General features: G+C 43.9%; 1 protein-coding gene across 1 annotated transcript; it reads left to right on the top strand.

Annotated features, from left to right (window-relative positions):
* The first annotated feature begins 1821 nt into the window (after positions 1-1821).
* Positions 1822-15638, top strand: ATP8B2 (ATPase phospholipid transporting 8B2). Its single transcript, XM_070766591.1, has 10 exons — positions 1822-2403; positions 3617-3675; positions 5336-5449; positions 6591-6689; positions 7520-7581; positions 9409-9481; positions 12582-12652; positions 13161-13240; positions 14508-14666; positions 15511-15638. The coding sequence occupies exons 1-10, from the start codon at positions 2316-2318 to the stop codon at positions 15636-15638; spliced, it is 933 nt and encodes a 310-aa protein (XP_070622692.1). The 5' UTR covers positions 1822-2315.
* Positions 15639-16785: the final 1147 nt, after the last annotated feature.

The raw sequence follows: 16785 nt of genomic DNA on the forward strand, positions 1-16785 counted from the left end.
TGTTTTGTGGCTTTGTTTATTTGTTGGCCGCAGTTGTGTTTCGTTTCCGAAAGAGGAAGGCGCAATTTAGGAACATAGGATTACACACACATGAATGTGTGTGTGTCATTTCTTTTTTAAAAAACAAAACAAAACAGCCTTTTCCCATCATTTCAGTGAAAATGTCACTCTTTTAAGCCGTAGCCTCCGTTCACACAGCGCGTCAAGTCCTAGTTTCATTGTGGTTTAGTGGATGAACTGTGCCGCTGCTTTGCATAACCAGCTCAACCCTAACCAGGTTTATGGCGGAGTAACAGCCATCGAGCAATGAAGCCAGCTTTTCACAAACCTCCGTTGAAATTGGCCATGTGATTCCTTGTGGCAGGGAGTTCCGAAAGCTCAACTCAAACGCAGTTTGAAGGAATCTTTACTTTTTCATCTCCCCCGGGAACGCCTTCATTTCACTGCGTTCAATATTTGGAGAGAGAGGGACTCATTTTAACCGGGTTGGGTATAAACCTAGTTGGCCTTAGCTCGGGTTAATGGGAGAAGGCCCCACATTTTTTTCTTTCCTTCGTTCGCATCTAGGTTTGTTAGCTCTTCTTCTGTTTCCTTGTTAAATATTTCCCCCCCCCATTTGTAAATGGCCTGTAAATTGAGTAAATCATGTATAGGAATATTATTATTAATATTGGGAATCCATCCAGCTCGGTTAGTGTCTGAACGGACGGTTGTGGGAATTTGAGAACAAGCTAGGTTTAATAAACTGGGTTTAGCATGCTGGTTAGTAGTTATTTTTTTGGCATCCTGCAACGCGCCCTCTCCTCTCCTCTCCCCATTTCAGCGTCTCTTATGGGCCTGACCGCTGACCAGGAAATGCCATGGGATTTTGTGCTAAGAAACAACCCACAGGTAAGACCCCCCTCCCTCCCATCTTTCTACCTGGGAGGGGACCAAATTAAGGTAGACTGTGCTTGGTTGAGATGCTCGGCGGGAGGATGTAAAGTCTGTGGGAAAGTGTAAAACTTGGCTGAGGTTTAAGGAATTAGATTGGAAAGTGGGAGACGGTGAATTCTAGTCTTGCCTTAGAAGGCGGGTTGGGTACTCTGGGCCAATCACCAGGAGAGTGGGAGGTCTAGTCCCGCCTTAGGCATGAAAGTCAATTGGGTGACTTTGGGGCCAATCACCAGGAGACTGGGAGGTCTAGTCCTGCCTTAGGCATGAAAGCCGACTGGGTGACTTTGGGCCAATCACCAGGAGACAGGGAGTACTAGTCCCGCCTTACGTATGAATGTCATAGGGGTGACTTTGGGGCCAATCACCAGGAGATTGGTTGGTTTAGTCCCGCCTTAGCCATGAAAGACATCTGGGTGACTTTGGGGCCAATCACCAGCAGAAGGGGAGTTCTAGTCCCACATTAGGTATGAAAGTCAATTGGGTGACTTTGGGGCCAAACACCAGGGGACTGGGAGGTCTAGTCCCACCTTAGGTATGAAAGTCAATTGGGTGACTTTGGGCCAATCACCAGGAGACTGGGATTTCTAGTCCCGCCTTGGGTGACTTTGGGACCAATTACCAGGAGACTAGAAGTTTTAGTCCCGCCTATCTGGCTGGGTGACTTTGAGCTAGTCGCAGGGGTAGGCCAAGTTTGCTCTTCTATGAGGCGTGGACTACAACTCCCAGAATGCCTGAGCTAACCTGATTGCCTCAGGAATTCTGGGAGTTGAAGTCCACACCTCATAGAAGAGCCAGCTTGGCCTACCCCTGAGCTAGTCCCTCTCTCTCTCTCTCTCTCTCTCTCTCTCTCTCTCTCTCTCTCAACCCAGCCCAACCTCACCAATTGAGGTTTGACCGAGACAGGGTGGACTAGAAGACCTCCAAGGTCCCCTTCCAGCCCTACATTCTATTCCAACCTTCCGGGCTAGGGAAGACCAGAATGCAAAAACCCTTAAAAGAAAGAAGAGAGAATTTTATTTTTAATTTTTTTATTATTATTATTATCATTTATTTTTTTGCTGATCCATCAGCCCCTCCTTTATTTTCCTGAGGAAGGGTCTGCAGAGCCCACAAAGACCCCCCTCCCTCTCACTCCCCCCTCCCTTTCCCCCATCAAGCCGTTGTCTTGGTGACGCCATCCTTGCCTCTAATTGGCTGCCGGGCGGCGGTGGGAGGTACCCCCCCTCGCCTTCCCCTTCAATGTCAGGGTAGACTTTCCCTTCTGCAGCCGGTCGAGGTTGGGGGGGGGGAGAGAGAAAAGGGACTCCCCGAGACTATCTATCTGGCCCCGGAGGGGGTGCAGAGACAGAGAGAGAGAGAGACCCCCCCCAGCCGTAAATATGACCATCCCCAAAGAGATGCCCGAGAAATGGCCGTGGGTAACCGTGGCGATCCCGGATGCCTGCACTCAGCATCCTTTAGGGACAGGTAAGAGGGGTCTGAGCGGAGAGGGAAGGGGGGGCTCTCCTTGGAAAAATGGGGTGGGGGTCTCGTGCCAAACGGGCTGTCCTGGCTTTTGTCCTGCCAGAGAGGTTGGAGTTCCTGCGGCACAATTCACCCATTACCTCATCTTCCCCGGCTCCCCCCCCCCCTCTCCCGTCCCCAACGTTCCCGGGCATTATGGAAGAAGGGGTGGGTGGGTGGGAATAAGCCTGGTTTTTTTCTTGCCCCCCACCCACAAAATAAGGAAATTCTTTGCAGCTTTCTTAAAAGTGACCTTGTGCTCGGTTGCCAATGGACAGGCATTGTCTCCCGTTAGAGGATTCGATGTTCTTTCTTTCTTTCTTTCTTTCTTTCTTTCTTTCTTTCTTTCTTTCTTTCTTTTCTTCTTTCTTTCTTTTCTTCTTTCTTTCTTATTTCTTCCTTTCTTCCTTCCTTCCTTTCTTCTTCCTTTCTTTCTTATTTCTTCCTTTCTTCCTTCCTTCCTTCCTTCCTTTCTTCTTTCTTTCTTCTTTCTTTCTTTCTTTCTTTCTTTCTTATTTCTTCCTTCCTTTCTTCCTTCCTTCCTTCCTTCCTTTTTTCTTTCCTTCTCCTTTCTTTCAGCTGCTTCTCCTTATTTCTTCTCCTTTTCTTTTTCATCTCCTTCTTCTTTCCCTCCTCCTTTACTGATTTCTTCTTCTTCCTCCTCCTCTTCTTTTTCTTCCTCCTCCTCTCCCTCTTCGTCTTCATCTCCTCCTCCTCCTCCTCCATCTCTTTCCTTCCTTCTTCTCATCCTTGTCCTCTTCCTCTTCTTCTTCTTCTCCTCCTCTCTCCCTCCCTCCCCTCTCCCTCCTTTCCTTCCTTCCTTTCTTCCTCCTCCTCCTCCTCCTCCTTCTTCTTCTTCTTCCTTGTCCTTATCCTCTTTCTTCCCTTCCTTCCTTCCTTCCTTCCTTCTTCCCTTCCCTTCCCTTCTTCCTCTTCCTCTTCCTCTTTCCTTGTCCTCTTCCTGCCAGCAGTCACGCTCCATCTTTACCTAGCCACTTTCTCACCCAACCCTGGCCTCACTTGGGAACTCTCGAATCCACTCCTGGTGTCTCCGACTCGAACTCACACCAATTAAAATCCCAGATTTTTTTTTTCCAAAGTGGGGGGTAACCATGGGGTTTTTCTTAGTCGATTGTCGGGGTTCGCGCTGGCTAACCCGGATCCATTTCTCTTCCAGAGGAGGAACGGCGAGTGAAGGCCAATTCTCGAGAATACAACGAAAAATTTCAGTACGCGGTGAGTGGCCCCCGAAAATCGCGTGGCGGAAAATCCCCTTGCCCCCCTGACCTACGCCTTCCGTTTCCGCGGGGCTGAAATGGTGTGACTCTCTTCGAACTGGGGTCCCCGATCCGGTATTTGAGTTTTGGGGAGTTCCGCCTGGCCAATTTCCTATGACCGAAAACCGCCGGCAAAAACAGAGCCAAGATTTTTTCCATTTAGACAAAGGGGAAAAAAATCCAAATTTTGGGGAGGGCTGGAGATCACCCCCCCCGCCACCAAAGATCTCTTCCTTGTATTTGGGTCCCCCATTTCCCCAAGTTGTGTCGCGCAAACTCAACCCCGTCCTTAAACGAGTGACTCTCAATCCTGGCTCAACCGACGGAAGCGACTTCACCCGCGCTAATTCCAGTTAAAACCTCTTCATCAAAACCACCCTGTTCGAAAACAAGCCAGGGCCCAGCGGAACTTTTTAAAGCTAGTCCTCGAGTTACGACACCGTTTTATGGCTAGTCCTCGACCTACGACCAGAATTGAGTGAGCGTCAAATTTCCGTGGCTAAGGGAGACGTTCGCGAAGTTGAGTTTTGGCTCCTTTTATGATCTTTCCTTGCCAGACTTGGGAAGGGAATTGCCGCTAAGTTAGGAACCCCGTCGTTAAACGAATCCAGCTTCCCCCAGGGCAGAAGGTCGCCAAAAGGGGATCGGGTGACCACTGGGACGCTGCGACGGTCGTAAATACGAGTCCGTTGTCCAGCATCCAAATTTTGATCATGCGACCACGGGGAAGGCTACAACAGTCACGCGTGTGTGAAAAAAAACCAGTTGTAAGTGTGAAAAACGGCCCCATTTTGGGTTTTTTCATGGACCGTTTTAACTTTTAACAGATTAAACGAACAGTTGTAAGTCTGAGGAGTAACTGTATTCTCTTCTTTCTGCGATATTTATATTTATATTGTTATCTTTGTCCTTTTCTCTTTATCTCTTTATCTCTTTATCTTTCAAAGACATATCTACCAAAGACAAATTCCTTGTGTGTCCAATCACACTTAGCCAATAAAGAATTCTATTCTATTCTATTTTCTATTCTTATTCTATTCTATTCCATTTTCTATTCCGTTTTATTTTTTGTTCTATTCTGTTCTATTTTTATATCTTTCTTTACCTCTTTATCTCTTTATCTCCAAATTCCTTGTGTTGGCCAATAAAGTGTTCTATCCTGTTCTATTCTTTATCTCTTTATCTATCTCTTTACCTCTCCATCTCTTTATTTATAACTTAATAATTGATATTTGCATTTACATTTTTAATATTATTTATATTTTGACTTTTAGCAAAGTCCTTTGCAATGATACCCCGTTCGAGTTTGCAAAGAGGAGGAGGGAGGGAGGGTTTGAAGGATGGGTAGAGAAAATGCAGGACCCAGGCGAAAACTAGCTGTACGGTTTTCCGGAAGATCAGTAGGGAGGAGATAGTCGATTCCACAGGGCTGGGGCCACCACAGAGAAGGCTCTTCATCGAGGTCCCGCCAACTGACATTGCTTGGAAGACGGGACCTGGAGAAGTCCGACTCTGTGGGCCCTTACTGGCCACAATGAGGTCGGAGGCGGTCCCGTAAATTAATTTAAAAAAAAAAATATATATATATATATATATATATATATCCTGCTTCTCCCCAGAGTAACTGCATCAAGACTTCGAAATACAACGTGCTCACCTTCCTGCCCATCAACCTGTTTGAGCAGTTCCAAGAGGTCGCAAACACCTACTTCGTCTTCCTCCTTATTCTCCAGGTGAGATGTTTTATTTTCTGGCAAGGGGGGAGTGGAAATCTAGGGGTTCGCCCTTTTTCCACCCATGGGGTGCCAACCTCTAAGCTTCCCCACCCTCCACCCCCCAAAAATGGTTTTTTTAAAAAAAGTATCCTGCTTTCATTTAGGAATATTACTTTTCTTGCTTTCTCATTTTTTGTTTTGTTTTTTTGGTGTTGTTATTCCTCTCCCTCCCTCCCTCTCTGTCTCTCTTTCTCTCTCTCTCCAAGGTTTTTGCTCTGAGCGTTTCTTCCTTCCTTCCTTTTTCTTACATTTTTCCTTCCTTCCTGCCTGCCTTCTTTCCTTCCTTCTTTTTCTCTTTCTAGCTTTTCTTTCCTTTTACCTTTCTTCTCTTTTTCTCTTTTTCTTTCTTCTTCCCTCTCTCTCTCCCGCCCTACTTCCCTTTTCTTTCCTTCTTTCTTTCCTCCCTCCCGTCTGTTTCTGCCTTCCTTTCATCCTTCTGTCTTCTCTCCCTTTCTTCTTTCTTTCTTTCTTTCTTTCTTTCTTTCTTTCCCCCTTCTGCTTACTTCCTCCCTCCCTCCCATCCTTTCATCATTTCTCCCTCCCTCCCTATCTTCTTTTCTCTCCCTTCTTCCCTCCCCTTTTCTCTCCTGTCTTCCTTCCTCTCTCCTTTCCTTCTTTTCTCCCCCTCCCTCCCTTTATTCTTTCTCTCCACCCTCCCTACATCCCTCCCTCCCTTCTTTTCTCCTCCCTTCTTCCTTTTTTCCATCTCCTTTCTTTTTTTCCTTCCTTCCCTCTTTCCTTTCTCCCCGTTACATCCTGCCCGCCCTTTTCTCCTTCCTTCCTTCCTTCCTTCCTTCCTTCCTTCTTTTCTCTCCCTCCCGTCTTTTTCCCTTCCGCCCTCCCTTTCTTCTTCTTTCCCTCTCCTTTCTTTTTTCCATCCTTCCTTCCTTTCTTCTTTTCTCCTCCCTCCCTTCTTTCCCTCTCCTTTCTTTTTTTCTTCCTTCTTTCTTCTCTCCCTCCCTCCTCCTCTTTCCCTTTCCCGTCCTCCTCTCCCCCTTGCTGGGGTCTTCTCCCCGGGCGCCCTGGTCCTTGAGGGCTGCGAGCCCAGCCCGGGGGTCCCAGTCAATAACCTGCCCCCCCTGGGCTTTCCCTCCCCCAGCTCATCCCCCAGATCTCCTCGCTCTCCTGGTTCACCACCATCGTGCCTTTAGTCCTGGTGCTGACCATCACAGCGGTCAAGGACGCCACCGACGACTACGTGAGTGTCGGAAAGAGGAAGGAGGGAACGAGAGATTCTGATGGGGACCCCGGCTGAAGGGAGGAGGAATAGAATGACCGAGTGGGAAGGGACTTTAGAGGTCATCGAGCCCAGCCCCTTGTTTCAAGCAGGAGACCCGATGTACTCTGTGCCATTTGGCACCAGTGGCTGTCCAGTCTCTTCTTAAAAGCCTCTAGTGATGGGAAGGAAATGAAGGAAGGAAGGAAGGAAGAAGGAAAGGAAGGAAGGAATCAAAGAAGGAAGGAAGGAAGCAAAGACGGAATGAAAAGAAAGGAAGGGGAAGGGAGGAAGGAAGAAATGAAAAGGAAGGAAGGAAAGAAGGAAAATGAAGGAAGGAAGCAAAGAAGGAAGGAGAGGGGAGGAAGGAAGCAAGGAAGGAATGAAAAGGAAGGAAGGGGAAGGGAGGAAGGAAGAAATGAAAAGGAAGGAAGGAAAGAAGGAAAATGAAGGAAGGAAGCAAAGAAGGAAGGAAAGAAGAATGAAAGAAAGGGAAGCAAGGAAGGAAAGAAGAAGGAAGGAAAAGGAGGGAAAGAAGAAGGAAGCAAAGAAGAAGGAAGGAAGGAAAGAAGAGGAAGGAGGGAAAAGGAAGGAAAGGTAATAGAATAACAGAATAAAAGCGTTCGAAGGGAGGAGAACGTAGACCATTTTCAGACAAATATCCAGTGATAGAGAAGGGAGGGAGGGAGGGAGGGCGGAAGGAAGGAAGGAAGGAAGGAAGGAAGGAAGGAAGGAAAAAAGAATAGCAGAATAACACAATTGCAGAAAAACTAATCCAATCCTGACTTTGACCCGGGATTTTCTGACCACAGTTTCGTCATAAGAGTGATAACCAGGTGAACAGCCGGCATTCCCAAGTGCTCATCAACAGGATGTGAGTACTCCCTTTGTGTTTATGTGTGTGTGTGTAAGTGTCTTTTTTTTTAATTGAATTTTTTGTCATCTAAAACATAGAAAAACAAAAACAAAAAATAAACAATACACAAAATTACAAAGGCACTTTGCACATTTAAAATAAGTGTGTATTTGTGTTTGTGGGTGTGTGAGAAAGAGATAAGATATTTGGGACTCGGCGGGGTTGGTCCGAATGCGGGAAGTCCTCGACTTCCGACCGTTTCGTTTAGTGACCGTTCGGAGTCAGGACCGTTTTTCATCCTTACGACCGTCATCGCTGACCCAACGAGATCAAAATTCAGTCACTTGGCAACCGACTCGTATTCACGACGGTCCTGGGGGGGGGGTGTCACACGATTCTCCCTTTTTGTGACCTTCCAACAATCCAAGTCAAGGGAAGCGGCCAGATTAATTTAACGACCACGTTATTAAACTTAAACTGCGGGCAGCAGTTCCCTTAATAACCCTGGGGAAGAAAGGTTCGTAAAATGAGCCAAAACTCATTTTTGGGTCTGTCTCGCTTAGCAACGGAAATTATTTGGGCGGGGATCGATTGGGGTCGTAAACTGAGGACTCCCTGGTTTTTTTTATGTTGAGAGCAATTGATTATTATCATTCAACAGTTGTTCATAAATTAATCTCTTATTTATGTCTAATGTGTTGGGGTAAATTATAACTTATAACTTATAAATTATAACTAATTATAAATTATAGCTTTGGTTGGAGACGTCCATTTCGATATTTGAACGTATTGTTGTCTTTTAATTTTAAATCATATTTCAATTAAATTTTACCTTACGTATTGTTGTTTAAAGTAATTATATGATTTGTTTTTTGTACCAAATAAATAAGAGTGCCAACCGAACTCTAAATTAAATCCCTCTAATGCCAGAGTTCTCCTGTCTCGGAGGGTTATCCAGTCTTTAACCCAAGTCATAGATGCTGTTGAAAGGTCTTAAGCATCAAACGTATCAGGAAAGACTTCATGAACTCCATCTGTCTAGTCTGGAGGACAGAAGGGAAAGAGGGGGCATGATCGAAACATTTAAATATGTTAAAGGGTTAAATAAGGTTCAGGAGGGAAGTGTTTTTAATGGGAAAGTGAACACAAGTACAAGGGGGCACAATCTGAGGTTAGTTGGGGGAAAGATCAGAAGCAACGTGAGAATATATTATTTCACTGAAAAAGTAGTAGATGCTTGGAACAAACTTCCAGCAGACGCGGTTGTTAAATCCACAGGAACTGAACTTAAACATGCCTGGGATAAACATAGATCCACCCTAAGATAAAATTCAGGGAATAGCATAAGGGCAGACTAGATGGACCAGGAGGTCTTCTTCTGCTGTCAATATTCTATGTTTGTAATTAGGTAGCCCCATTCCTCTTCTTGTTCTATGATCTTGAAGGCACCTTAATTTAATTCTAGCTTTCTCGTTGGCCCATATGATTTTGTGAATTATTTTATCTAATGTTTTGGGGGGGAAAGTTTGTTTAGTTGAATAGGAGCTTTTTTTTCTTTTTTTAAATAAATCATTGGGAAGCAAAAGTTTCAAAAATTCTCAGCCAAAGGCTTAAATTTGCCGTTTTCCAGCCCAAACCTCCTGTCTTACCTATAATAAAGCCCTTTTGTGACATTCAAAGGTAGACTGCTGAAGCGTGGAGGTTCTGCAGGCACGAGCTTTGAAATCCTGAAGCGAAAATCAAGCTGATTTTGATCCTCTTAAATATTTTATTCCTTTTTTATAAAAAAAATTCCTTCCTGTTTTTTTTCTTATTCTTTTTTCGGTGTTTCATTCTCTCTGGCAGCCTGCAGAAGGAGCAATGGATGAATGTCCGGGTTGGTGATATCATAAAATTAGAAAATAACCAGTTTGTTGCGGTAAGTCCGTGTAAGTCCTGGACGAAAGCACAGAAGCTGCCAGAGGGGAAAAAATACAGGGATTGTCATTAAAATTCCATTTAAATTCAATTACATTTCATTTGCATGTCATTTAAATTCAATTGCACTTCTTTTAAAAGTCACTTAATTTCCATTTGAATTTAATTGCGATTCATTTGAGTTCATTTAAATTCAACTGCAATTCAATTAAATTGCACTTAAAAATTTTATTTGGATTCAATTGCATTACATTTAAATTTCGTTTACATTTCATTTGAATTCAGTTGCATTACGTTTAAGTTCTTTGAATTCAATTGCAATTCATTCAAATATTATTTAAATTTCATTCGAATTCCATTGCATTTCATTTAAATCACACTTAAATTTCATTCGAATTCCATTGCATTTCATTTAAGTTCATTTCAATTCAATTGTAATTCATTGAAATTTTATTTAAATTTCATTTGAATTCCATTGCATTTCATTTAAATCACACGTAAATTTCCTTTCGAATTCCATTGCATTTCATTTAAATCACACGTAAATTTCCTTTCGAATTCCATTGCATTTCATTTAAGTTCATTTCAATTCAATTGTAATCCATTGAAATTTTATTTAAATTCTATCTGAGACCCATTGCATTTCATTTAAATTGCACTTAAATTTCCTCCGAATTCAATCGCGTTCCATTGAAATGTCACTGCAACTTCATTTGAATTCCATTGCCTTACATTTTGGTTCATTTGAATTCTGTTGCAATTCATTCAGACGGCCCTTAAATTTCATTTGAACTCAAATTGCGTTTCATTTTGATTCATTTCATTTAAATTTCGTTCACATTTAGTAATTCTGGGCTTTAGACTACCTCTAAACCAGTCAAGAAAAAAGCTATTGTTTAGTTATGTATTTTCTCGTTCAGTTCAATTCTTGAGAAATATTTAGGAACTTTCCACTTTATTAAAAAAAAGCCCTTGGCTTTAAAAAAAATCTTATCTTTTTCCACTGGGAGAAATGTTTTTGGGTCTAAGGCATGGTTAATTTTTTCTAATTTTCCCCTTCTTATCTTATCGGGCTGAGTCTGTCTTTTTCCACGTCGCCAAATAATAATCTTTAAGCTTATGCATAGCTAGAGGTATAACAAGCAGGAAGAGGGAGATTGTGACCCCTCTATATAGAGTGCTGGCGAGACCACATTTGGAATAATACTGTGTCCAGTTCTGGAGACCTCACCTACAAAAAGATATTGACAAAATTGAACGGGTCCAAAGACGGGCTACAAAAACGGTGGAAGGTCTTAAGCATAAAACGTATCAGGAAAGACTTCATGAACTCCATCTGTAGAGTCTGGAGGACAGAAGGAAAAGGGGGGACACGATCGAAACATTTAAATATGTGAAAGGGTTAAATAAGGTCCAGGAGGGAAGTGTTTTTAATAGGAAAGTGAACACAAGAACAAGGGGGCACAATCTGAAGTTAGTTGGGGGAAAGATCAAAAGCAACGTGAGAAAATATTATTTCACTGAAAGAGTAGTAGATCCTTGGAACAAACTTCCAGCAGACATGGTTGGTAAATCCACAGTCACTGAATTTGAACATGCCTGGGATAAACATATATCCATTGTAAGATAAAATACGGGAAATAGTATAAAGGCAGACTACATAGACCATGAGGTCTTTTTCTGCCGTCAGTCTTCTATGTTTCTATGTTTCTCCCAGAATCACACTGGAGTTTACCGTCCCTCCCAGCCCTAAAAAGATTGGAAATTTTAATTTGTTAAACTTTTTCTTCTTCTCGGCTTAGACGTCTTCGGCCTAACCTGGATCGATTCGGAAATCCGATATTGAATCGGAAGGAGAGGCGAAAGCCTTTAACGCAGTGCTTTTCAATTGCTTTATTAGTTCAAGGAACAATTCAGTTTCTTAATGGAATAAATTAATAGAATAAAAATTGAATGATTAATTCAATTACAGTGGTACCTCGTGATACGAACCCCCCGTGATACGAACATTTCGAGATACGAACCAGGGGTTCGGAAATTTTTTGCCTCTTCATACGAACTTTTTTCGACTTACGAACCCACCGCAGATCGCAAAAAGGCGCTCTGCTGGGCGCCGCCGCCCGGCTGTCACCTTTTAAAACAGCCGGGGGGCTTCTCGGCATTCACCCAAACCCGAACTTTTCGGGTTTGGGTTCGGGAGGCCGCCGAGAAGCGCTGCCGCCTGGCTGTCACCTTCTGAAACAGCCGGGGGCTTCCTGGCGTTCTCCCGAACGCCGAACACGGAAGTTCAGCAAAAGTCGGCCGAAACGTGGCCTCCAGGAAGGACGTCTTCGTGACGTCAAAGCTCCGCCCATGGAATTCCTATTGGGATTCCCCACCTCCGTTTTAGCCTCCAGGTCGGCCGAAAACACCGTTGCCGATTGTAAAAACAGTGCTCCGCCGGGCGCCGCCGCCCAGCTGTAACCTTCTGAAACAGCCGGGTGCTTCTCGGCGGCCTCCGGAACCTTAACCTGAACCTGAACTTTTGCCAAACTTCCGGGTTCGGCATTCAGGAGAATGCCGAGAAGCCCCCCGGTTGTTTCAGAAGGTGACAGCCGGGCGGCAGCACTTCTCGGCAGCCTCCCGAACCCGAAAAGTTCAGGTTCGGGTTCGGGAGAACACCGAGAAGCCCCCCCGGCTGTTTTAAAAGGTGACAGCCGGGCGGCGGTGCCCAGCGGAGCACCATTTTGCAATTCCCCCCCCCCCTTGCACGCATTAATCGCTTTTACATTTTTTCCTACGGGAAACATTGTTTCGTGTTACGAACTTTTCGCCTTACGAACCTCCTTCCGGAACCAATTAGGTTCGTAAGACGAGGTATTACTGTATTTTATTTATTAGCTGTCCTGAGTCCTCAACAATTCTAGTTTTAAGAATTATCCAAAATGAAAATAAATAGCGTTCTCTTCTCCGCTTCAAACTCATGTTTGAGCCCAGCGCTTTCTGGCTACGTTTGGATCTAAGATTGCGAGTTAATTGTTCTACTGGTCGATGACAAAAATCAAAGATTTGATTTAAAAAAAAAAGATATATTTTGATCTCTTCTCCCTGCCCAAATCCAGGCGGACCTGCTTCTATTCTCCAGCAGTGAGCCTCACGGGCTTTGCTACATCGAAACGGCCGAGCTGGATGGGTGAGTGTTATGCCCACTCTTTTAGAGCAATACAAGTACTATATCTCTAAAACTTCCGGATATGTTGATTTCAACTCCCAGAATTCCCCAGTTTTTTTTTAAAATTGACAGTTTTAAATCCTGTGAGCCAACTCCCAGAATTCTCCAGTTCTGAAAAATTGGCGCTTTTAAGTTTTGTGAACTTCAATTCCCAGAATTCTCCCGTTATAAAAATTGGCGGCTTTAAATTTTCTGAACTTCAACTCGCAGAATTTTCCAGTTCTGAAAAACTGGTGCCTTTAAGTTTTGTGAACTTCAGCTCTCAGAATCCCCTCCATTTCTGAAACACCTGTGGACTTCAATTCCCAGAATCCCCCTCTTCTTGAAACATGTCACTTTAAGACCTGGGGAATTCTGGGAGTTGAAGTTCCACAGTGCTTAAAAGTTTCCAAGTGAAGAAAAACCGTACTTTAAAGAAACCCTTCTTCTCTTTTTTCCTGGCCGGGATTAAACTACTTTTTTTACACAGGGAGAGTAACATGAAAGTCCGACAGGCCATCCCAGTGACGTCTGAGCTGACAGACACGAGCAACCTAGCGCACTTTGATGGTAACATTCATTATCATGGTTATTTATTAATTTATTTATTGGATTTATATATAGGAGATGGAGACTCACAAACATATTCTTTTTAATATGTTTGTGAGTGACATAGGGGAAGGTTTGGTAGGGAAGGTTTGCCTATTTGCCGATGACTCTAAAGTGTGCAATAGGGTTGATATTCCTGGAGGGGTCTGTAATATGGTAAATGATTTAGCTTTACTAGATAAATGGTCAAAGCAATGGAAACTGCAGTTTAATGTTTCCAAATGTAAAATAATGCACTTGGGGAAAAGGAATCCTCAATCTGAGTATTGCATTGGCAGTTCTGTGTTAGCAAAAACTTCAGAAGAGAAGGATTTAGGGGTAGTGATTTCTGACAGTCTCCAAATGGGTGAGCAGTGTGGTCGGGCAGTAGGAAAAGCAAGTAGGATGCTTGGCTGCATAGCTAGAGGTATAACAAGCAGGAAGAGGGAGATTGTGATCCCCTTATATAGAGCGCTGGTGAGACCACATTTGGAATACTGTGTTCAGTTCTGGAGACCTCACCTACAAAAAGATATTGACAAAATTGAACGGGTCCAAAGATGGGCTACAGGAATGGTGGAAGGTCTTAAGCATAAAATGTATCAGGAAAGACTTCATGAACTCCATCTGTATAGTCTGGAGGACAGAAGGAAAGGGGGGGGACATGATCGAAACATTTAAATATATTAAAGGGTTAAATAAGGTTCAGGAGGGAAGTGTTTTTAATAGGAAAGTGAACACAAGAACAAGGGGACACAATCTGAAGTTAGTTGGGGGAAAGATCAAAAGCAACGTGAGAAAATATTATTTCACTGAAAGAGTTGTAGATCCTTGGAACAAACTTCCAGCAGACGTGGTTGGTAAATCCACAGTAACTGAATTTCAACATGCCTGGGATAAACATAGATCCATCCTAAGATAAAATACAGGAAATAGTATAAGGGCAGACTAGATGGACCAGGAGGTCTTTTTCTGCTGTCAATCTTCTGTGTTTCTATGATGTATATATGGAAATTGTGGAGAGAAAAAAAAAAGGAAAAAAAAGAGAATATTGTAGCCACACGAGATCCTCCCTTAACGCCCGGTGCAGTCCTCACTTAATGCCACAATTGCCGTCGCTAAAGGACGTCGTGTTTCGCAACCGCACCCCCTTAGCGACGGAAATTCCAGTCCTGGTGACTCTCGTTAAAGCGAGGACTATCGTTAACTGATCTCATTGGCCATTTTTAATTTTTTTTTTAAATGTCAGGAGAGGTGATTTGCGAACCCCCGAACAATAAACTCGACAAATTCAGTGGGACACTCTACTGGAAAGACGACAAATACTCCCTGAGCAATCAAAACATGCTTTTGCGAGGTTGCGTCCTGCGTAACACGGAGTGGTGCTTCGGGTTGGTCATCTTCGCAGGTAGGTGTCCAAAGGCGGGCTACAAAAACCTCTTCTTCATCTCCTTCCTTCTTCTTTCTTTTCTCTAGTTAATCTTCTTCTTCCTCTTCTTCATCATCATCATTTTCTTCTTCGTCTCCTCCTTTTCCTCTCCTTCCTTCCTTCTTTCCTTTCTTCCTCCCTTTCTTTCTTTCCTTCTCCTTTTTTTTACCGGTTTTTTTTCTTTCCTCCTCCTCCTCCTTCTTCTTCATCATCATCATCATTTTCTTCTTCGTCTCTTCCTTTTCCTCTCCTCCCTTCCTTCATTCCTTCCTTCCTTCCTTTCCTTCTCCTTTCTTTTACCTGCTTTTTTTTCTTTTCTTCTTCTTCTTCTTCTTCTTCTTCTTCTTCTTCTTCTTCTTCCTCCTCCTCCTCCTCTTCTCCTTCTCCTCCTTCTCCTCCTTCTCCTCCTTTTCCTCTCCTTCCTTCTTCCTCCTCCTTGTTCTCCTCCTCCTTTTCCTCTTCCTTCCTTCCTCCCTCCCTCCCTCCTCCTCCTTGTCCTCCTCCTCCTCCTCCTCTTCTTCCATCCTAAGATAAAATACTGGAAATAGTATAAGGGCCGACTAGATGGACCAGGAGGTGGGTTTTTTGTGCCGTCAATCTTCTGTCTTTCTATGTCTCGTATCTATTTGCGACTTATTCTGCAGGGCTGTTTCTTTGCAAATCTTTGAAAATTTTAATTTGACCCCCTGCCCAGATTTGTTTCATTACCAGATGAGCATCAGATAAATTCAAGAAATAACAAAATAAAAATAAATTCAGAATCGGGAGAGGCAAAAAAAGTGGACTTTTTGCCAAAGGGTTTTTCGGTTTTCTCCTTCGGCAGGGCCGGACACCAAATTAATGCAAAACAGCGGCCGCACGAAATTCAAGAGGACCAGCATTGACCGTTTGATGAACACTTTGGTGCTTTGGGTAGGTGAGCCCCTCCCGATCCGTGCCCGGAGAACGTAGGAAACTTTATTTTTAAAGGAGTTCATTCATTTGCTTCTCAGCCTGGGGAAATGACTTCCGTCCTTCACCACTGTTCTGGATGACTCAGAGCTGCCTGATGGCAATGCCCGAGTGGACATGAGCTCTAATGTAGAATCTTTTGAAATTGACCTCTTGAAATGTGGAATTATTTCTTTCTTTCCTTCCTTCCTTCCTTCCTTCCTTCCTTCCTTCCTTCCTTCCTTCCTTCCTTCCTTCCTTCCTTCCTTCCTTCCTTCCTTGCTTTCTTTCTTGGATTTGTATGCCGCCCCTCTCCGGAGACTCGGGGCAGCTAACAGCAATAATAAAACAGCATACAATAATAATCCAATACTAAAAACAGTTAAAAACCCATTAATATAAAAACCAAACATACATACAGACATACCATGCATAAAATTGTAACGGCCGAGGGGGAAAGAGTATCTCAATTCCCCCCATGCCTGGCGGCAGAGGTGGGTTTTAAGAAGCTTACGAAAGGCAAGGAGGGTGGGGGCAATTCTAATCTCTGGGGGGAGTTGGTTCCAGAGGGCCGGGGGCCGCCACAGAGAAGGCTCTTCCCCTGGGTCCCGCCAAGCGACATTGTTTAGTTGACGGGACCCGGAGAAGGCCCACTCTGTGGGACCACCTGTGGATGAAAAGGGACTTTGTGCAGGTGGGGATAAAGAGGGATTGCCGTCCTCCTTTTCCCATTCTCTACTTTGTCAAAACTGTTGAAATTGACATCCTTAAATGGGGAATTGACCACATGTGAATGAAAAGGGCCAGGAGAGAAAGAGGACCTCTGGTGGAGGTGAGCACAAAGGGACATCGCCTTTCAGCTTCTCCCTTTGTGCTCCTTTGTCCAAAGCGAGGTATTGAAATTGACGTCTTGAAATGGGGAATTGACCACAAGTGGATGAAAAAAAAAAAAGGCCAAGAGATAGAGAGGATCTCATGTGGTTGGGGATAAAGAAGGACACCATCCCGTTTCTCCTTTTCTGGAGCTTTGATCGGGGCTGTTGAAATTGACTTCCTGAAATATGGAATTGACCACATGTAGATGAAAACATCCAGAAAAAATAGAAGGGGGTTCACGTAGTAGGGGACAAAGAGGGACCGTCAACTGGCGGCTTTTTTCTTTTCGCTC

The sequence above is a fragment of the Erythrolamprus reginae genome, chromosome 13 (assembly GCF_031021105.1).
Source record: "Erythrolamprus reginae isolate rEryReg1 chromosome 13, rEryReg1.hap1, whole genome shotgun sequence".
Lineage (NCBI taxonomy): Eukaryota > Metazoa > Chordata > Lepidosauria > Squamata > Dipsadidae > Erythrolamprus > Erythrolamprus reginae.

Coding starts and splice junctions, on each gene's coding strand:
- ATP8B2 (XM_070766591.1), top strand. CDS start 2,316: ATGACCATCCCCAAAGAGATGCCCGAGAAATGGCCGTGGGTAACCGTG. Junction 2,404..3,616: donor TCAGCATCCTTTAGGGACAG/GTAAGAGGGGTC, acceptor TTTCTCTTCCAG/AGGAGGAACGGCGAGTGAAG. Junction 13,241..14,507: donor CAACCTAGCGCACTTTGATG/GTAACATTCATT, acceptor TTTAAATGTCAG/GAGAGGTGATTTGCGAACCC.